At 41.3% G+C, this 15,440-nt stretch overlaps 1 protein-coding gene across 4 annotated transcripts in view; it reads right to left on the bottom strand.

Moving 5' to 3' along the window:
- Positions 1–15,440, bottom strand: part of patj (PATJ crumbs cell polarity complex component) — a 129,150-nt gene that overhangs the window by 62,834 nt on the left and 50,876 nt on the right. For 3 of the 4 annotated variants that reach the window (XM_056378377.1, XM_056378380.1, XM_056378378.1), the window contains exons 21-29: positions 10,335–10,637; positions 8,874–9,117; positions 7,668–7,731; positions 6,918–6,998; positions 6,719–6,790; positions 5,836–6,013; positions 5,291–5,401; positions 3,179–3,238; positions 2,801–2,900 (exon numbers count right to left, since the gene is read on the bottom strand). In XM_056378377.1, the coding sequence (XP_056234352.1) occupies positions 2,801–2,900; positions 3,179–3,238; positions 5,291–5,401; positions 5,836–6,013; positions 6,719–6,790; positions 6,918–6,998; positions 7,668–7,731; positions 8,874–9,117; positions 10,335–10,637 (1,213 nt within the window). The remainder of the gene's footprint in view (positions 1–2,800; positions 2,901–3,178; positions 3,239–5,290; positions 5,402–5,835; positions 6,014–6,718; positions 6,791–6,917; positions 6,999–7,667; positions 7,732–8,873; positions 9,118–10,334; positions 10,638–15,440) is intronic. The other variant, XM_056378381.1, reaches the window with a different exon arrangement.

Below are 15,440 nucleotides of genomic sequence, written 5' to 3'. Positions count from 1 at the left end.
GTCCAAAAAAAACTTGCTGGTTGAATAAAAGTAACTTTAAGTCAAACTTTGCCAGGGGTATGAATAATTTCAGGTTTGACTGTAACTGAGATAGACAAACATTCTGACAATGAGAATCACCGCCTCGTGGTTGTCTGCTTCCACCACTCAGACTAGTTCCAGGTTACATCCCTGTTTATCTAGAATCATATAAAATATGAACCAGTCTTGTGAAAGTTTGTCATAATTGCTGTGAAGTCTTGAGTAATGGCTAAAACGTGTTCTGAAGTCATTGTGACCTTGACCTTTGAAGACCAAAATTGGATCAATTCGTGCTCGAGTCCCAGTCATCGTTTGTACCAAAGTTCCCTCAAGGTTTTACGGAGATATAACATTCACAAGGCCAAAATTGTGATTTGTGAGGTCACCACGCCCTTGACCTTTGATTTTTGATCCCCAAAGTCTAATCAGTTCATCCTTGAGCCAAGTGGACATTTGTGCCAAATTTGAAGAAATTCCGTCGAGGCGTTATTGAGATATTGTGTCCACAAGAGCGGGACGGTCAGACAACCTGAAAACAATATGGCGGCTCTGACTGTCGCTGGCGCAGAGGAATAAAAACTGAGATACTCTGAAATAAAACTGAGATGCTTGTAGATACAATGAGATGCAATAAGATACTGAGATAAACTGACAAACCTTGTGATAAACTGAGATGGTCTGACATACTCCAAGATAATCTGACATAAACTGAGGTAATGTGGACACTTAAGATGCAACAGGCTACACTGAGATACTGAGAGATACTTTGAGAAACTCTGAGATAAACTGAGACAATCTGAAGTACTTAAAGGCCACTGAGGTGTAGCTACTTAGTTATTGTTATTAAAACCAGAGTATGTCAACAGCTGATGCTAAAGCTAACCCCTGTCCTGTGACATCGTGACTGCCTCTGCATGACCGAAACCTGTAAACATGGTTTATGACAACACCAGTACTAGACTGACTTTCTTTGGACCAAGTCATCTGTAAGAGAGCTTTAAGATTTAGTTAAAACACACACACGCACACGCACACAGGAAGCTGCTGTCATGGCTGTTTAACACTCTAATTGATCAAGTGATTTGAATTAAACAGACACAACCTGCTCATACAAATGAGGGAAAGAAAATGAGGGAGAGACAGAGACGTGGTTTAAAACACTGCAGCTTCAATCCTCTCACATTTTCTCATTTTTCACATGAAAGGATTAAAGTGTTTTCAGTATTTTACAGAATTTAGAGCTTATTTTTAGGGAAAATTACAAAGAAAGTATTGAAGAAATCAGCTGGAAAATACAGGACCTGTAAAATAATGTTACCAAATGAACCAGTAGATATTCTAGAAAAAGACAGATTTAAAACTAATATTAGAATGATTTGGATCATTTTCTGATTATCTCACTTCAGAGCTGAAGTTTTCAGGTTTTATGGTGTAAACACAGCCAAAGAGTGAGTGAGATAGGACAGAGCTGAAATGCTGACACTGATTACAGTCACTGCTATTTGGCAGAACACACACACACACACACACACACACACACACACACACACACAAACACACAAGAAAACAGCTTGTGTGTGTTTACTAGCCAACAAACAAACCTCTCTCTCTCTTCCAATATGGCAGATGGTCACGTTCAGTCTGTCTGAATCTGCATTAGTCAACTCTGAACCAACACACACACACACACACACACACACTTTCAGTTTATTTGGAGTCAGAAGAATCACATGAAGATAAAGAGGAGAAGCTCTTCCACTGACTGAGTCAACAACAACAAAGCAGCATGTAGGTGAACCAGAGATCCTCAGTTATAATACAGCAGCACTAAACTGTTACTGTATATTCCGATCACTATCTTTCCTCTTCCACCTGTTTCCTGTGCTTTGGATTGATTAGTTTCTCTACTCAATTCAATTATTTATTCTATTCCATTTTATTTGTATAGCACCAAATAATAACATACATTAATTCAAGGCACTTTTCTCCCTGCTGCTTTTCTTTTGCTCCCTTTGTTGTATTTGGGGCAACTTACAATGTATAACTGCATTTAAACTGTATTTCTGGTCCACTATTATCTTTGTCTACTTGCATTTTATTTCCTTTTATCTGCTTTTTATGTCTCATTTTATTCTGTTTTTTATTTCTTACTCTGTTCTCACACTTATTTTGCTTTTGTGAATCACTCTGAACTGCCTCTGTGTCATTTGTGCTATACAAATAAAGTTGCCTTCTCACCCAGTTGAACAGGTGATGATCTCTCTGCTGGTTTACATGTTAAGCTGGATGATAATACCACATAATGACATCATGAATATGCTAATCATGGTATTACATCATATAGCAACATTTAGCCACTTCCCGCAGCTTTAGCTACTTTCCACTGGAAGTAGTTTGCTGTGGTTCCACGACAGTTGTCAACTACGTCCTTAAGATTAAAATGTTGACCTTTCATAGAAACCTGATCTGGTTCAGGCTGAAAACTGAAACTACTGTCCTGAGACCAAAAATCTATGAGATCTATGTTCTGTTGGCACCTGTATCTTAATAAACACAAGACTCAAACAGAACAGAGAAGTCATGTGGCTGCAGGAGTGTTGTATTGTTTTTTTCTTCTGTATCTGTTTGACTGGCAGGTGGATAGTTTCAGCCTCATGCTTTTAGTATGTTTTCACTGCTGCTGTCTGTCTGTGAACGCAGCCTGAAGACAGAATCAGAGGGCGAAGCTGCTGCAGAGCCACAGTACAGCTGTACATGTACCAGTGTGTGTGCTACTGACCTTTGGCCTGCTCCAGGTCAGAGTTCAGCTCGGGCCCTGTCTGGCTGGGGGGTCTGTAGGGTGGGGGCTGTCTCAGTGGGGGTGTTGTTACTCCTGTTTTCTGCAGAGGAGGAAACAAACAAACCAAAAAACCTTGGTCACAGTCTGCACTGAGGCGACAGTGGTGAGTGCTCTGCTGAGGTTGTGCTGCCCTCTGCTGGACTCTACAGGAGTCACAGTCCGATGTCACTGAGACTAGACTTCAAAATAAAAGAGGATGAGCAAGATGCTATATTTATCTTTCCAGAGTCGTGGAGGTTTACATCTATAACAGTTAAATAAATAATCAGTGTCTCTCCACCTCGTTCATGTGATAAAATACTAGGTCTCTGTTCTTACCGGAGACGTTGTCCTCTTTGCTTTGTGTCTGCTGTAGCTGGGAGCTGTTACAGACACAGGCTGACACACACACACACACGCACGCACGCACGCACGCACGCACGCACGCACGCACGCACACGCACACGCACACACACACACACACACACACACAGACTTAAGTATGTACTACATTTACATTATGGGCTTGTACTGTGTAATCGGTATGTGTTACACTCTGTTCAGCTGGTCAGAGATTCTGATCACATCCACAGTGAATGTGAGTCATTGTCAGTAATGACTACAGCCACAGTGTTTTTTCCCTCTGCTCAGTGTGAAATTTGACTTTTGTGTGAAAATGTCAAAAGTCAAAACGTTCTGATCTGATGGAAACATGATAACAGAGACATACAGGCCTGTTTTGGAACGTGATAATAAAAACCAAATCTAAGTCAGGAGAAAATGACCCTGTAAAAGCATCATTTTCCAGCCTGTATCTGTTTCTATGTAGTCAGACTGTCTCATTAACAGCAGCTCCATCAGCTGCTGTCTGCAGTGTACCATGATGTTCAGACAACTGTCACTGGATCACTGTGATACTGAAGGGAACTTAAACAGAACAGAAGTTCTGTAGACTCTGTTTCTCTGGTTTTATAAATGGATTTCTGGTGCTTTATTTTGGAGGGACATCAGAGATAACCACTGATGTCTCAAATCAAACACTGACGCAACATGTGACCTGTACAGTTTCCCGCCAAAATAATCACCAGCCTCTTTGCTCATTTGATGTAAAAATTAATGGAGGCACATGTCCCCCTCCAAACGCCAAAAGTTTAATGTCCCGACTGCAAAATAGAGACAGGCAGTCTCACTCACTGCCTGTGGTCTTACAGGAAAGAACAGCAATTTTGGCAGACTATAGGGAGTGAAATGAATAAAATCCTGTCTAATACTACAGAGTGCGACCCACTGTGCTTACCTGGGATATCAAACACCTCTATTGCTGATAGATATAAAAGGAAAGTCTACAAAATGCAACATTTTGTGCAAGAATATGCATTCTGTTGAACTGGATAACAAATAAAGTACTTGTTTAGCCTAACAAGGCATCTCTCCCTGACTCTACCTCCCTCATTCAAACTGGCCGCCACTTTCTGGAAAAAAACATCTAGTCCTACAGAACAGAACTGTTTAGGGGAGTTTGTTTGCTGAATCTGCTAGTGTGTTTTGTCCTAGTTGATGATGGTGTTGTTTGTGGTAGAATAGGCAAGATAAAGGAGAAAATAGTCGTGGTGTGAGGAGCAGTGATGGCTGGCATTAGGGGAGTGACTCTGGGACACCAGTGATCACTGTCTAGCCTCCTGGAGGTGTCGTGGGACCAACTAGGCGAAACACTTGTGAAAGGAGGTTCCCACCTGATGACCCCAAAGACATGTTAGTTATCACTGCTCATTAGTCTGTATAGCTAAATTAATAGTTACCATTGGACTTAGGATATTAAGCTTGGGGAGCTATTCACTGAGTCTGGTCCATTTTCTGTAGCACATGTTTCTTGTGTTTACCTTAAAAAAAAAAAAACTTGAATATGTATCTTTGAATTATTTGACATGCATGTTATATTGCAAAGACCATGTATTTTGCAGAATATTGGAGACTCTTATGTCATATATTGGTTTAGATATCTCTGCTATTTTCACCTGAGGGTTTGTGTAATGGAGATATGAGTGACACCTGTCTATGAGCTGTGTTATCTTTACTTTTGTGTGAATCCTGACTCTCTCACCTCTTTGAATGATAATGAGTCTGAGCCGAGATGTTCCGTCTTGTTTCATTCACTTGATTTTCATTTCTACTCTTGTTAATGTCTGTTGCTTCGATGCAATCACAAGGTTTTTTGAAAAATCAGTATAAACATATATTTGTTTTTAATGAATGAATGCATCATCCAGGTGCTCCTAGTGCACTGCACGTTGCTGTACTTGTCAATGTGAACACACACACACTCCAAACAGCAAGTGTGAGTGTGGAGGTATGAGAATTGAGACACAGATGATGATATGCTCAGGCAGTGGAGGTGACACTGAATCATATTAACGTGTGTTTCATGTCTGTGTTCAGACTGAGTGTTAGTACCCGAGGTGTAGCAGACAGACTCTGTACGATGAAGACGACGGGGCTCGGAGCTGATTTAATGGCACCGACTGCCTCCTCATGACTTGCAGCTCGCAGGTCGACACCTGACACCTGCGCGAACAAACACACAAACGCCCACACCAGACAATGTCAAGACATACAGACAAATACCTCATGTCCTGTCTTAGGTGGTGAGCAGAGGTCACCTGCTGTTTTTTATGTTTTAAAATCCACTGTTTCAGTCCCATGTGTAAAAACTAAGACAATATGGCTGTGGATGTTGTTTTGCTGAGTCATTTTCAAACTCGCTGCAGTTGTCTAGCTGAGCTGCTGACTTTGTTCAATATAAAAAACACACAAGATTTTTTGGGTAAAAAGGAGTTTCTGCACCTAAAAACACAGAATTGAACTCTGTGCTTCTACTTGTCGCCTGGAACAGGGAACACCACAGCACCAATCACAGCCATAAAACTGAAAGACATTTGCATGTTTAAAGCTGTAAGATTAACTATATCTAGACATCCAGGTATTAGTCCGAGCCCCACCTCCAGAATCTTGTCTCCGGTCTTCAGACACTGGGTCTTGGCAGCAGGACTGTGTGGTAAAACCTGCTTGATGAAGATTCCCTTCAGTTCCTCTCCGTTCCTCAGACGCTTGATGACATGACGACCTCCCACGATGCTCAGGCCCAGAGACTGATCCTCCTCAGCCCACACCTCCACCCTGCGGGGCAGAAAGACGTTTACTGCCCCTATACACTCTACATGGTCTGCTCACAAAGGCACATGTAACCACTAATGGATCTCTGTTCAGACTACAACACCAGAAAACACATTGAAAACACATGAGCAATCACGTACACTGAGCATGAGCAAGCCAGTGTAAACAGGAAGCAGATTGTCTACTCTGCAGTTGATTAGTTGCAAAAATACAAAATATGTAGTGGTGTGGACGTAGCCTTGGAGGACATCAGTAGAGTAGGCGGTCCTTCAGTGTGGCCAGGATGCGTTCAGGTTCACACTGCTAAAAGAATGTGGACACATGTGGTCCAGACCACCTCTGAATGTGTGATCAGATCTCAAATACATCCTCAATGCGTCATGGGTGCGTTCACACCTGAACTTAGAGCTGACCACCGGTGATCGGATCACCTGAGACGGATGTTAATACCAGATACCAGATCTGAACAGCTCTGAACAGGGCCAAAAAATTCCCCTAAACTCAGTTGTGAATTTGGTTCCAAGGTTCAAAATGGCGCTGCAGCTTTGGTCTGAAACCACCTGAGTGTGAAAAGACAGCTTCTCTGGAAAAACAAATCTGGGGGAGGGCTAGGAGGCTTTGTTTGACTGCTCCCATCCTTACCGCTTCCCCCCACCCCAACTCCTGAAGCTTGTGAATCAGAGTGAACACATGATGTGTTTGTGTTACCTGCGGGGGGGTCCCCAGTGACTGAAGACAGGAGTTTCCTCTCCCTCCCCCTCCTCTCTTTCAGGGAGATTGCTGTGAACACACACACACACACACACACACACACACACACACACACACACACACACACACACACAGTTAGCCTCAGGTTTCTGCAGTGGTTTGTTTTAACGAGCTGGAGGTGGAGCAAGTCTCCTACCTGTTGCCTCCTCTGATTAGTTGAGAGGCTCCTCCCTGACTCCGCCTCTTCCTCGTCCCCACGTCAATCATTCTGACAGACCTCCATGGGAACAAAAAAAACAAAATATTATTAGGTACACCCGTACAATCCAATACGACAGCTCAGACAGGATTTAAAGTTTTAAAATGTTAAGTTCATGTTGACAGTGTCAGAAAAGTGAAGGTTGTGCTGGCTCGTAGTGTTGTACTGGAGGTGAGAGGTGTTTCTAATATTTTGCCCTGCTCATGTGTGTAAATGGGGCAAAGAACAAACTGGATTGCAGGTTGCTTCACCTGTGAAGCTACTTGTGAAGGATTAAAGACCTTAGAGAAAGTGCCTGTCAGTAACCTGACTGTAGGTGTCAATAAAGTAGGGAAACTCTGCTCTCTGTAGCAAACAGAAAACTGAGTCCTCTTACAGGACTCAGGAATGTGTCATTTATTGTTTTATTAGATAATAACTGAAATCATGTGAAGGTATACGAGCTTTGTTGAAGGAGGATGTTCAGGACACTGAATGTTTTGTTGAGTATAACAATCATACACTGTGGCGTTGATGGGATATCTCAAGCGATATGTTGTAGAAGTGGAACAACACCTTGTTAATACACTAGAGATCATCAGCTGTGTGTTACCACATATTTAACCAGCAGAGGGCGACACAAGACAGAGAAGGAGACGGAGAGGAGGAGAGAGAGGGATGAAGAAGAAATAAAGGCTAGATACTGACTCTGTGTCGGTGTCTGTCAGAGTGAGCTCAGAATCTGCTTCACTGTCTCTTGAGTCTGGAAGAGCTGCACGCAAACACACACACACACACACACACACACACACACACACACACACACACACACACACACACACACACACACACACACACACACACACACACACAAAATAAGTTATTAAAGTCACATCAGCAGGACGTCAGTATCACACACGTATCGTTACACCCATGCTGCATCATTTCACTTTTATCTTCGAAGAGCAACAACACACTGGTCTCTCTGGGTAGAAGCAACTAATGTAATGCTGGTGGCTCACATGCCATACACACACACTGTGAACAGGCCATACGCACGCCTAACAGTCACCATACAGACAGAAGTCAGGACACAGGAGCCTGAACGTGCCAGTCGTACGAATGTCCTCCAGAGCAAGTGCAGGACATTTGTGTGAGTTAACACAGAAAATAGGTGTGTGTTTTAATGTGTGTGCTGCCCTGAAGCTGTTTTCAACTTGTTGAATCTTGAACAGAACTGTTGAAACAAAACAGGTTTCAAGGTGATGGAAGACTACAGTCATATAATTATATATAATGGCGAACAGACATATTTTGTTTCTCTGATCACAAGATATATGTAATCAATATGATAATCTGACAAAATATAATTTTTCTATGACAAATAATTAGTACTTTTCTGTGATCAGTAAATAACTGAATTGATTAATTGTTGTTGTGATCTGTTATGTTGACATCTTCATAAATTTGTTGTGATCATAAGAACAAAAAAGTTAACATGAAGACTTTGTTACTGAAGCTTACACCAGAGCTTCTCTCCGTTAACTGAACTGGTGACCTAAGCACAGGACTTGGGTCATTGAGGAAGGCCATGGTATACGGTTGAAAACTCGGGGGCCAGCTAAGTAGGCAGACCTTGTGTTTGCAATATTTACCACAGATAATGTGTGAATCAATAAATCAACTCAAGTGATGGTTCTGTCTTTGCACGTAAAAGCCCACTCTATTAAACTCTATTTAAACTCTGTTGTTGGTTTTTGTTATTAATAAATTGTTATTAACCAGATGCAGCGATACATTTCTCATAATGTATCGACATTATCACCTTCATCCAGATCCTCCCTCTCCTCATCTCTCAGTGGAAAGTGATTTATTTCACACAGTGATGATGAGGATTCAGATTCTCTCTCTCACCCAGGATCATATTTCCTACAGACACGACGCCCTCATGGTCTGGTTCCTGCAGGTCTGGTCTCTGCAGGTCTGGTCTCTGCAGGTCTGGTCTCTGCAGGTCTGGTCTCTGCAGGTCTGGTCCCTGCAGGTCTGGTCTCTGCAGGTCTGGTCCCTGCAGGTCTGGTCTCTGCAGGTCTGGTCCCTGCAGGTCTGGTCTCTGCAGGTCTGGTCTCTGCAGCTCCTCCTGCTTCTCTCTTCTCCAGCTCTGAAAGGAGAAATCAGTCAAACAGTGACTAAAAATCACAAATAACAATAGTAAACACAATGACACTTACTGTTACTACTCAAGAACTGAACATTTCCACTTCCAACAAAATGTGCTAAAAAGCCAAATGATGATTATAGATGTTGTCAGGTCTCAGATGAAGAACATGTAAAAACATCTGCACTATGATGTCTGACATGATGAATTCAGCATTAACACAATAACACACTGTTCTCATTCACTGCCCCAATCCCAATGTCCCCCCTCAAAGACTCACGATAAGTCCCTTAAGGTTTAAATTCTGTCCCACTGTCACACCATCGAGGGCATGAGGGCTCTCTAACAGACATTCTGAGTCCTTTATGCACACTTTCCATAAGTCCACATTTCTGTAGACTTCGCCGGACGGAATTACAAAGCTCATAGCGTTATGACATTAAACACAGGGTTACCAGTAAATAACAGTAAACAACGGCCTTAAAACAGAAGAAATAATAAGATAGAAGAATAAAGGTCAACAAACAAGCACAAACACAGACAACAAACAACAGAGATCACTGGTGATTCAGAGCCAGAACTGTGTGTAGTTATCTGTCCTGTGATGACAGGATGATAAATTCAAAATCTGCGTTCATCAGATCTGATCCAACATTATTATTTTGTTTAGAAACAGGAAGTGAAGAGAGGGAATAAATACTATAAATTCAGAGGTCCCAAACCCACAATTATATGAAACATGTTTTACATGATATGTCATGATATGTAAGTGTCTCATTCATCTTTAAACCATTTTGAGCTCTTGCAGCCTCTCACACTCAATAACTGACCAGGTGACGTCATTTCATCACTTCCTGCAGATGTTTCACAGTAAAAGCCTCTGAGATACTGGAAGCCTTTTGTTGGTTAGTGAATCCTGATTTAACAGGTTCTAAATGAAGCTGCAGTTACAGGTGAAATGTGAATCATGGTTTGTTTTAATCAGAACTGAGATCACAATTCTTGAGCAACATATTCTCTATTATTATAATCAAATCAGATATGTTCTTTAGGAAGGTGAAAAACTACATGATCATGATGAAATGAGAGACTCTGCACAGTCAGGGTAACTGCTTCTGTAAACGTACAACATTATAGACTGCGCTGTATGACCTGACATGACAGAGTTGGATCACACCGATCTTCCTCCACTGTCTCCTCACTGAGCTTTGAACTCTCACCTCCTCTGGTCCTCCCCGGCTGGAGGAGGAGAGCTTCCACTCCTCCCACGAGGGAGGAGGTTTCCTGGGGAGAGAGCCCTTTCTCTCCTCTTCTCTCTCCTCTATCTTCACCTTCTCCTCCTCCTCCTCATCCACAGCCATCTCCCTGCCCTCCTCTACAGGCAGGAGGTCAGAGGTCAGAGAGAAGGTGGTGTAGCGCGGCAGACCTCCATCCAGTATCAGCTCCGGCTCCTCCTCCTCCTCCTCCTCCTCGTCTTCTTTGTGTTGAAGGTCTTCAGGCAGGATGGAGCCATCACCGAAACCCTGAGACACACAAAAAACAGTACAACAGCATTAACGAGTGAGTAACAAGTAAGAGTGAGACGACGGAGGTCACAACAATAAAGTTCACACTAATTGTACAGAGTTTTCCTATCTTCCTGATGACCATGGTCACTTATTCTCTTTTGTTTGACTTTGACTCGACTGAAGATATGAATAAAGTTTTACAGGATTAAGAAAGTATCTGTAGAATTTGACGTTTTGAAAACGAAGATTTTCTTCCTCATGAGAAAAGGCAACTTGTTCCCCATGACTGTCAAAATAAACTCCTTCTATTTATTTGTTTAGAAAACTAAAGAAAAAATCATTAGAAATATTTTTTTGCATTTTATCTTTTATTATGTTCTGTATGTGAAACTTGAACATATTCTTTTTTTAAATCTCTTTTTCTTTTCTTTTTTTTTTTATTAGAAATGAGTATTGCTTAATTTGAAAGTTTTTCTACTTTGTGATTTTACTTATTCATCTTTGATCAATGACACTTTATCAGCCAATGCTCGTTTTTTAAACACACACATAACGTGAACATTTTATTCTATATCGGCTGAAGACTAAGGGTGACTGAGTCTTCTCTGTTCAGGCCCCCGCTCTCTGGACCAACCTTCCTGAGGAGATCAGACTGGTGAGCTCTTTAGCCTCTTTGAAATCCCTCTTAAAGACACATTTTTATAGGTGTACTTTCTCAGGGCTGAGGGTCTGAATCTACTTCAAACTTCTTATATCTTTTATTATTCTCCTGCTTATTTCATCAAATCATTTTATCATTTTATACTGTTTTATCTAATTTTTACTGAACCTCATTGTCACACTTTTCTCTTATATCTCCTCCTTAATGTTGTAAAACCTTTAAACTGTTTTTTTTAATCATTTATTTTTATTTTTATTGTTCGTCCTCAATGTTATCTTGTCTTGTAAAGCACTTTGTCACTGTGTTTTGAAAGGTGCTGTATAAATAAAGCTTGTTATTATTAAAAGCTTATTATTTCTGATGTGCCTCTTAAAGAACAGTGACTATGTTGTGTCTTACAGCGCCCTCTGATGGACGAGATCAATGACAACAACAAAACTGTTTCTTTGCTACTAATATTTCCTGGTACTGATCAGCCAACACAGATCAATACATACAAATGGTCAATGAGTTATAAGCTAATATCAACTGGTATTTTAGCCTGGTGACATTTATTAGTCGGACTCTACTTGAAACAGTCAGTTTGAGCACTGAGCAGAGATTAACCTGCTGTCACCTGACCGTCTGGTATTAATGGATCAAACAGCTTCAACATGTTCATTATGCCATGTCAAAAAAGGCTTTCTTCATCACTTTGAGAGCTTTGAGGGGAAAAGTCAAAAAGATTAAATAAAAACACACTAATCCAACATCATCAGTCCAGTGGATCTTGCTCTCTATATTTCTTGGACAGCTCTAACCTGTGCGACAGGTAACTCAGTGAAACTGCAGGATCCAGAGACTTTGATCCGTTCGTCTTCAGCTCGTCTGAACTGAAAAACCGCAGCTCGCACTAAATCTAAAACTTGAGTTACTTTGAAAATTAGCCGTTATCTCTGAACACATAATGGTTTTCTCCAACTCCCCAAAGAGCCTCCCTCAGCAGATACTGAGGGGGTATCCTGTTCTTAACATTATGATGCAGACATTAGCCCACGCCGGGAAATATTAATGACAACACTTAGGCTAATTTCCATCGACGAAGCCTCATCTTCAAGGACTCTGTTCCTCTTCTTTTAATTTGGGCCTGGGAAGCCGGCCCATCTCGGCCATATAATGGAGGTGAGGAGCAGACGGCAGCAGCAGCAGAGAGCTCATAACGCTAACAGGATGTTCCGCAGACTGATGTGTATTGGCCGTGACTGCCTGGCCTCATATTCATAAGATTTAAAGACGTTGTCATTTAATATCTGTGCCATTAGACGATGAGGACAGTTGAGATGACGAGTCTTTCTGCAGCGTCTCAGGAGGCTGCAGAGAGTCTGAACTGACTGCATGAAGGATTCTGACTTCCATCATGATCTTTGTTACACGGATCAAACTTATGATTTTGATGTTTTTCCTTTACTGCAGAGGTGCAATCTAAGGTCCAGGTCAATGTTTATTGTGCCTGGTCACGGTTTAGATCCATTTCCACCTGGTATTAACCCAGTATCAACATGTGCTTTATATCTGGATAAAAATGATCATGTAAATGCATTCATTTAGAAAATGTCAGAAAATGAAAAAGTTTAGGTACATCTCTTCAAATGATTTGTTCTGTTCAACCAACATTTAAATCCCAATGATGAAAAGCAGAAGAGTCTGAATGACTTGAGATTTCATTATTTTTATTATTATTATTATCATTATTATTATTATTATTATTATTATTAAAAGCTGAAATAATGAGAGGCCTCTAAAACAGTTGCTGGTTCATTTTCTGTCAGCTTACAAATCGTTAAAGTCGTCATCCATCAACAGTTTGAACATATTTTTAGTAATAAAAAAAAAATAAATTGAACAAGTTAAAAGTTCACCTAACTCTGCCTCTTCCTGCTTTGTGCATCTTAAGATGCCTGTCAAAATAAGAGCTCCAGAGAAGTAGAGCCAAAACAGCAGCATCAGGAGACCCTGAGGGACTACTTTGTCAGACAAGACCAGGGTCATGTGACTGGTGGAGGGGGAGTTGAGATAGCACTAGTGCTACCAATCACCTTCTTACAGATTAGGTTATGTTAACACAGTTAGCCAGGTGAGACCGGACCTTCACGACAGCAGCAACGTGTAGAAACACACATCAAACCAGCTGCCTCTGACTTATATCTTGTTGGTGTCCTGCAGCCTAGATGACTGAAACTACCCACACAGGAAATATTTTGTAGTCTGGGCTCAGCTCTAGAGACATGGTGAAGAGCTCAGGTATCTCCAAGGTGGTCAGGTGAGGTGAGGTGGTCCAGGTATCTATGGATGCCGCCTGGACACCTACCTCTAGAGGTTCTCTGGAGGACTGGGAGGAGGGACAGAACCAGAAGAACCTCTCAACAAACCAGAAATGAAAGGAGTAAAAATCAGATTACTGACATGAAGCCAGAATAAAGGAGAGACGTGGCAGTATAATTGTGTTGTTGTTGGTTACAGTCGTACCTGAGTGCTGTTTACAGACTGTACAGTTTGTTGTTTTCCCTCCTGTATTCATGTTTGACTCTGTTTGAACTCACAGCACAGAGAGGATCAGAATAATGTGATGACAGCCTGTAACTACAGCAGCAGCTCGTTCTTCTACATATGACCTCTAAAAGTTAACGAGGTGTGGATGTGTAACGGGGGTCTCTCTCTGGTCAGCGGGCTGGCGTGACAGAGAACGATCCGGCGGTGAAGTGACAGCGCCGACCCGGCTGTCTTTATGGAAACCCATCAGAGACCTGTGGGCTGTGAAAAACCCTCTTCAGCCAAATGGGCTGCATATAAAACAGGAAATAAAACAGCGGCGCAGAGGACGGCCAGAGCAGATACAGCAGCAGGACAGAAAGTAACACAGCACAACTCGGCAGAGTACAGTAGAGTGTACAGGTGAGCTGGTCGAACTGCAGTCATGACAACCACAACTGAAGACACTGAGGACAAGGAGCTCTTTGGATGATAGTTTTTAAATTTTTAAATTTTAATTATTTCTCAAAGTTTCAGATTTCTTTTTTTCCTCATTGTGGCACTAATACACCGTCAGAGTTCAATAAGATGATACATCCATATTTTTAATCTTCATCTGGTTCATAATCCTGTGCACACGTCTTATTAACTCCGCACACAAGCTGTTATCTTGCGTACACAAGATATAGGTTCATGGTTTCGTTATCAAACAGACGGTGACAAATTAAAGGAGACACCAACATAGAGTGTCTTAGTCAGGTGTTGTTCCACCTCGTGTCCAGAACAGCTTCACTGCTCCAAGTCTCTGAACTCTGCTGGAGGATGAACTCCATTCTTCATAAACATATTCCCTCATGTGGTGTTTTGATGACAGTGGTGGAGAGCGCTGTCTAACACTCCAAAATCTCCCATAGTTCATCTGGACTGAGATCAGGTGACAGGTTTCTTACATATCACACTGTTTACTGACGTCTGTCCCATAGATCTAAATACAGATGTCATCTGTATTCATTATGTTTCTCTCTACTTTTCCTTCATCACCCGTTTGTTATTTTATTAAGTTTAAAATATCAAAGCCAGATCAAAATTAGTTATGAGTAAATTAATGCCTGACATTTATATGTTGATTATTGATGGTATTTCATTGGCAAGTGGTCAAGTCATAAGTGGGATAAAACCCTCCTCTTTACATCAGGTGGTTCTTAGCTCCTGTGTTATAATCACTGCACAAGTTGTCGGGTATTATACAAGCTAATGAGTGTAGAAGTTGTTATCTCAGAGTCTGAGCAATACTTTAGATAAAAACAGAAAGCACCAAAAACTGCCTTCAACTATTATTTACTGAGACATTCACAGAGTCGGTGTAAATATAGATGTGTTTGATGAAACTAACAATGAATCTAGGAGCCATTTATTTCCAGACACAAACATCTGAAGGATTTTTGGAAAATATTTTTAAGAAAACAGGTTTCATGGTATCAAATAAAAACGGAACCATATTTGTAAAGATTTCCACATGAAGTGAGAAAGAATTAAACTGTCGGACTCTCCGTCCGAGAGGTTTTAGTTTAACAAATTAAACAGTTTAATTAATGAGAAAAGCAGGAGATGAGTTCTGTCCCTGTAGCTCAACTCTTCGGTACTGCAGT

This window comes from Seriola aureovittata, chromosome 6, assembly GCF_021018895.1.
Source record: "Seriola aureovittata isolate HTS-2021-v1 ecotype China chromosome 6, ASM2101889v1, whole genome shotgun sequence".
NCBI lineage: Eukaryota > Metazoa > Chordata > Actinopteri > Carangiformes > Carangidae > Seriola > Seriola aureovittata.
This window is presented reverse-complemented; position numbering and strand designations above follow the sequence as displayed.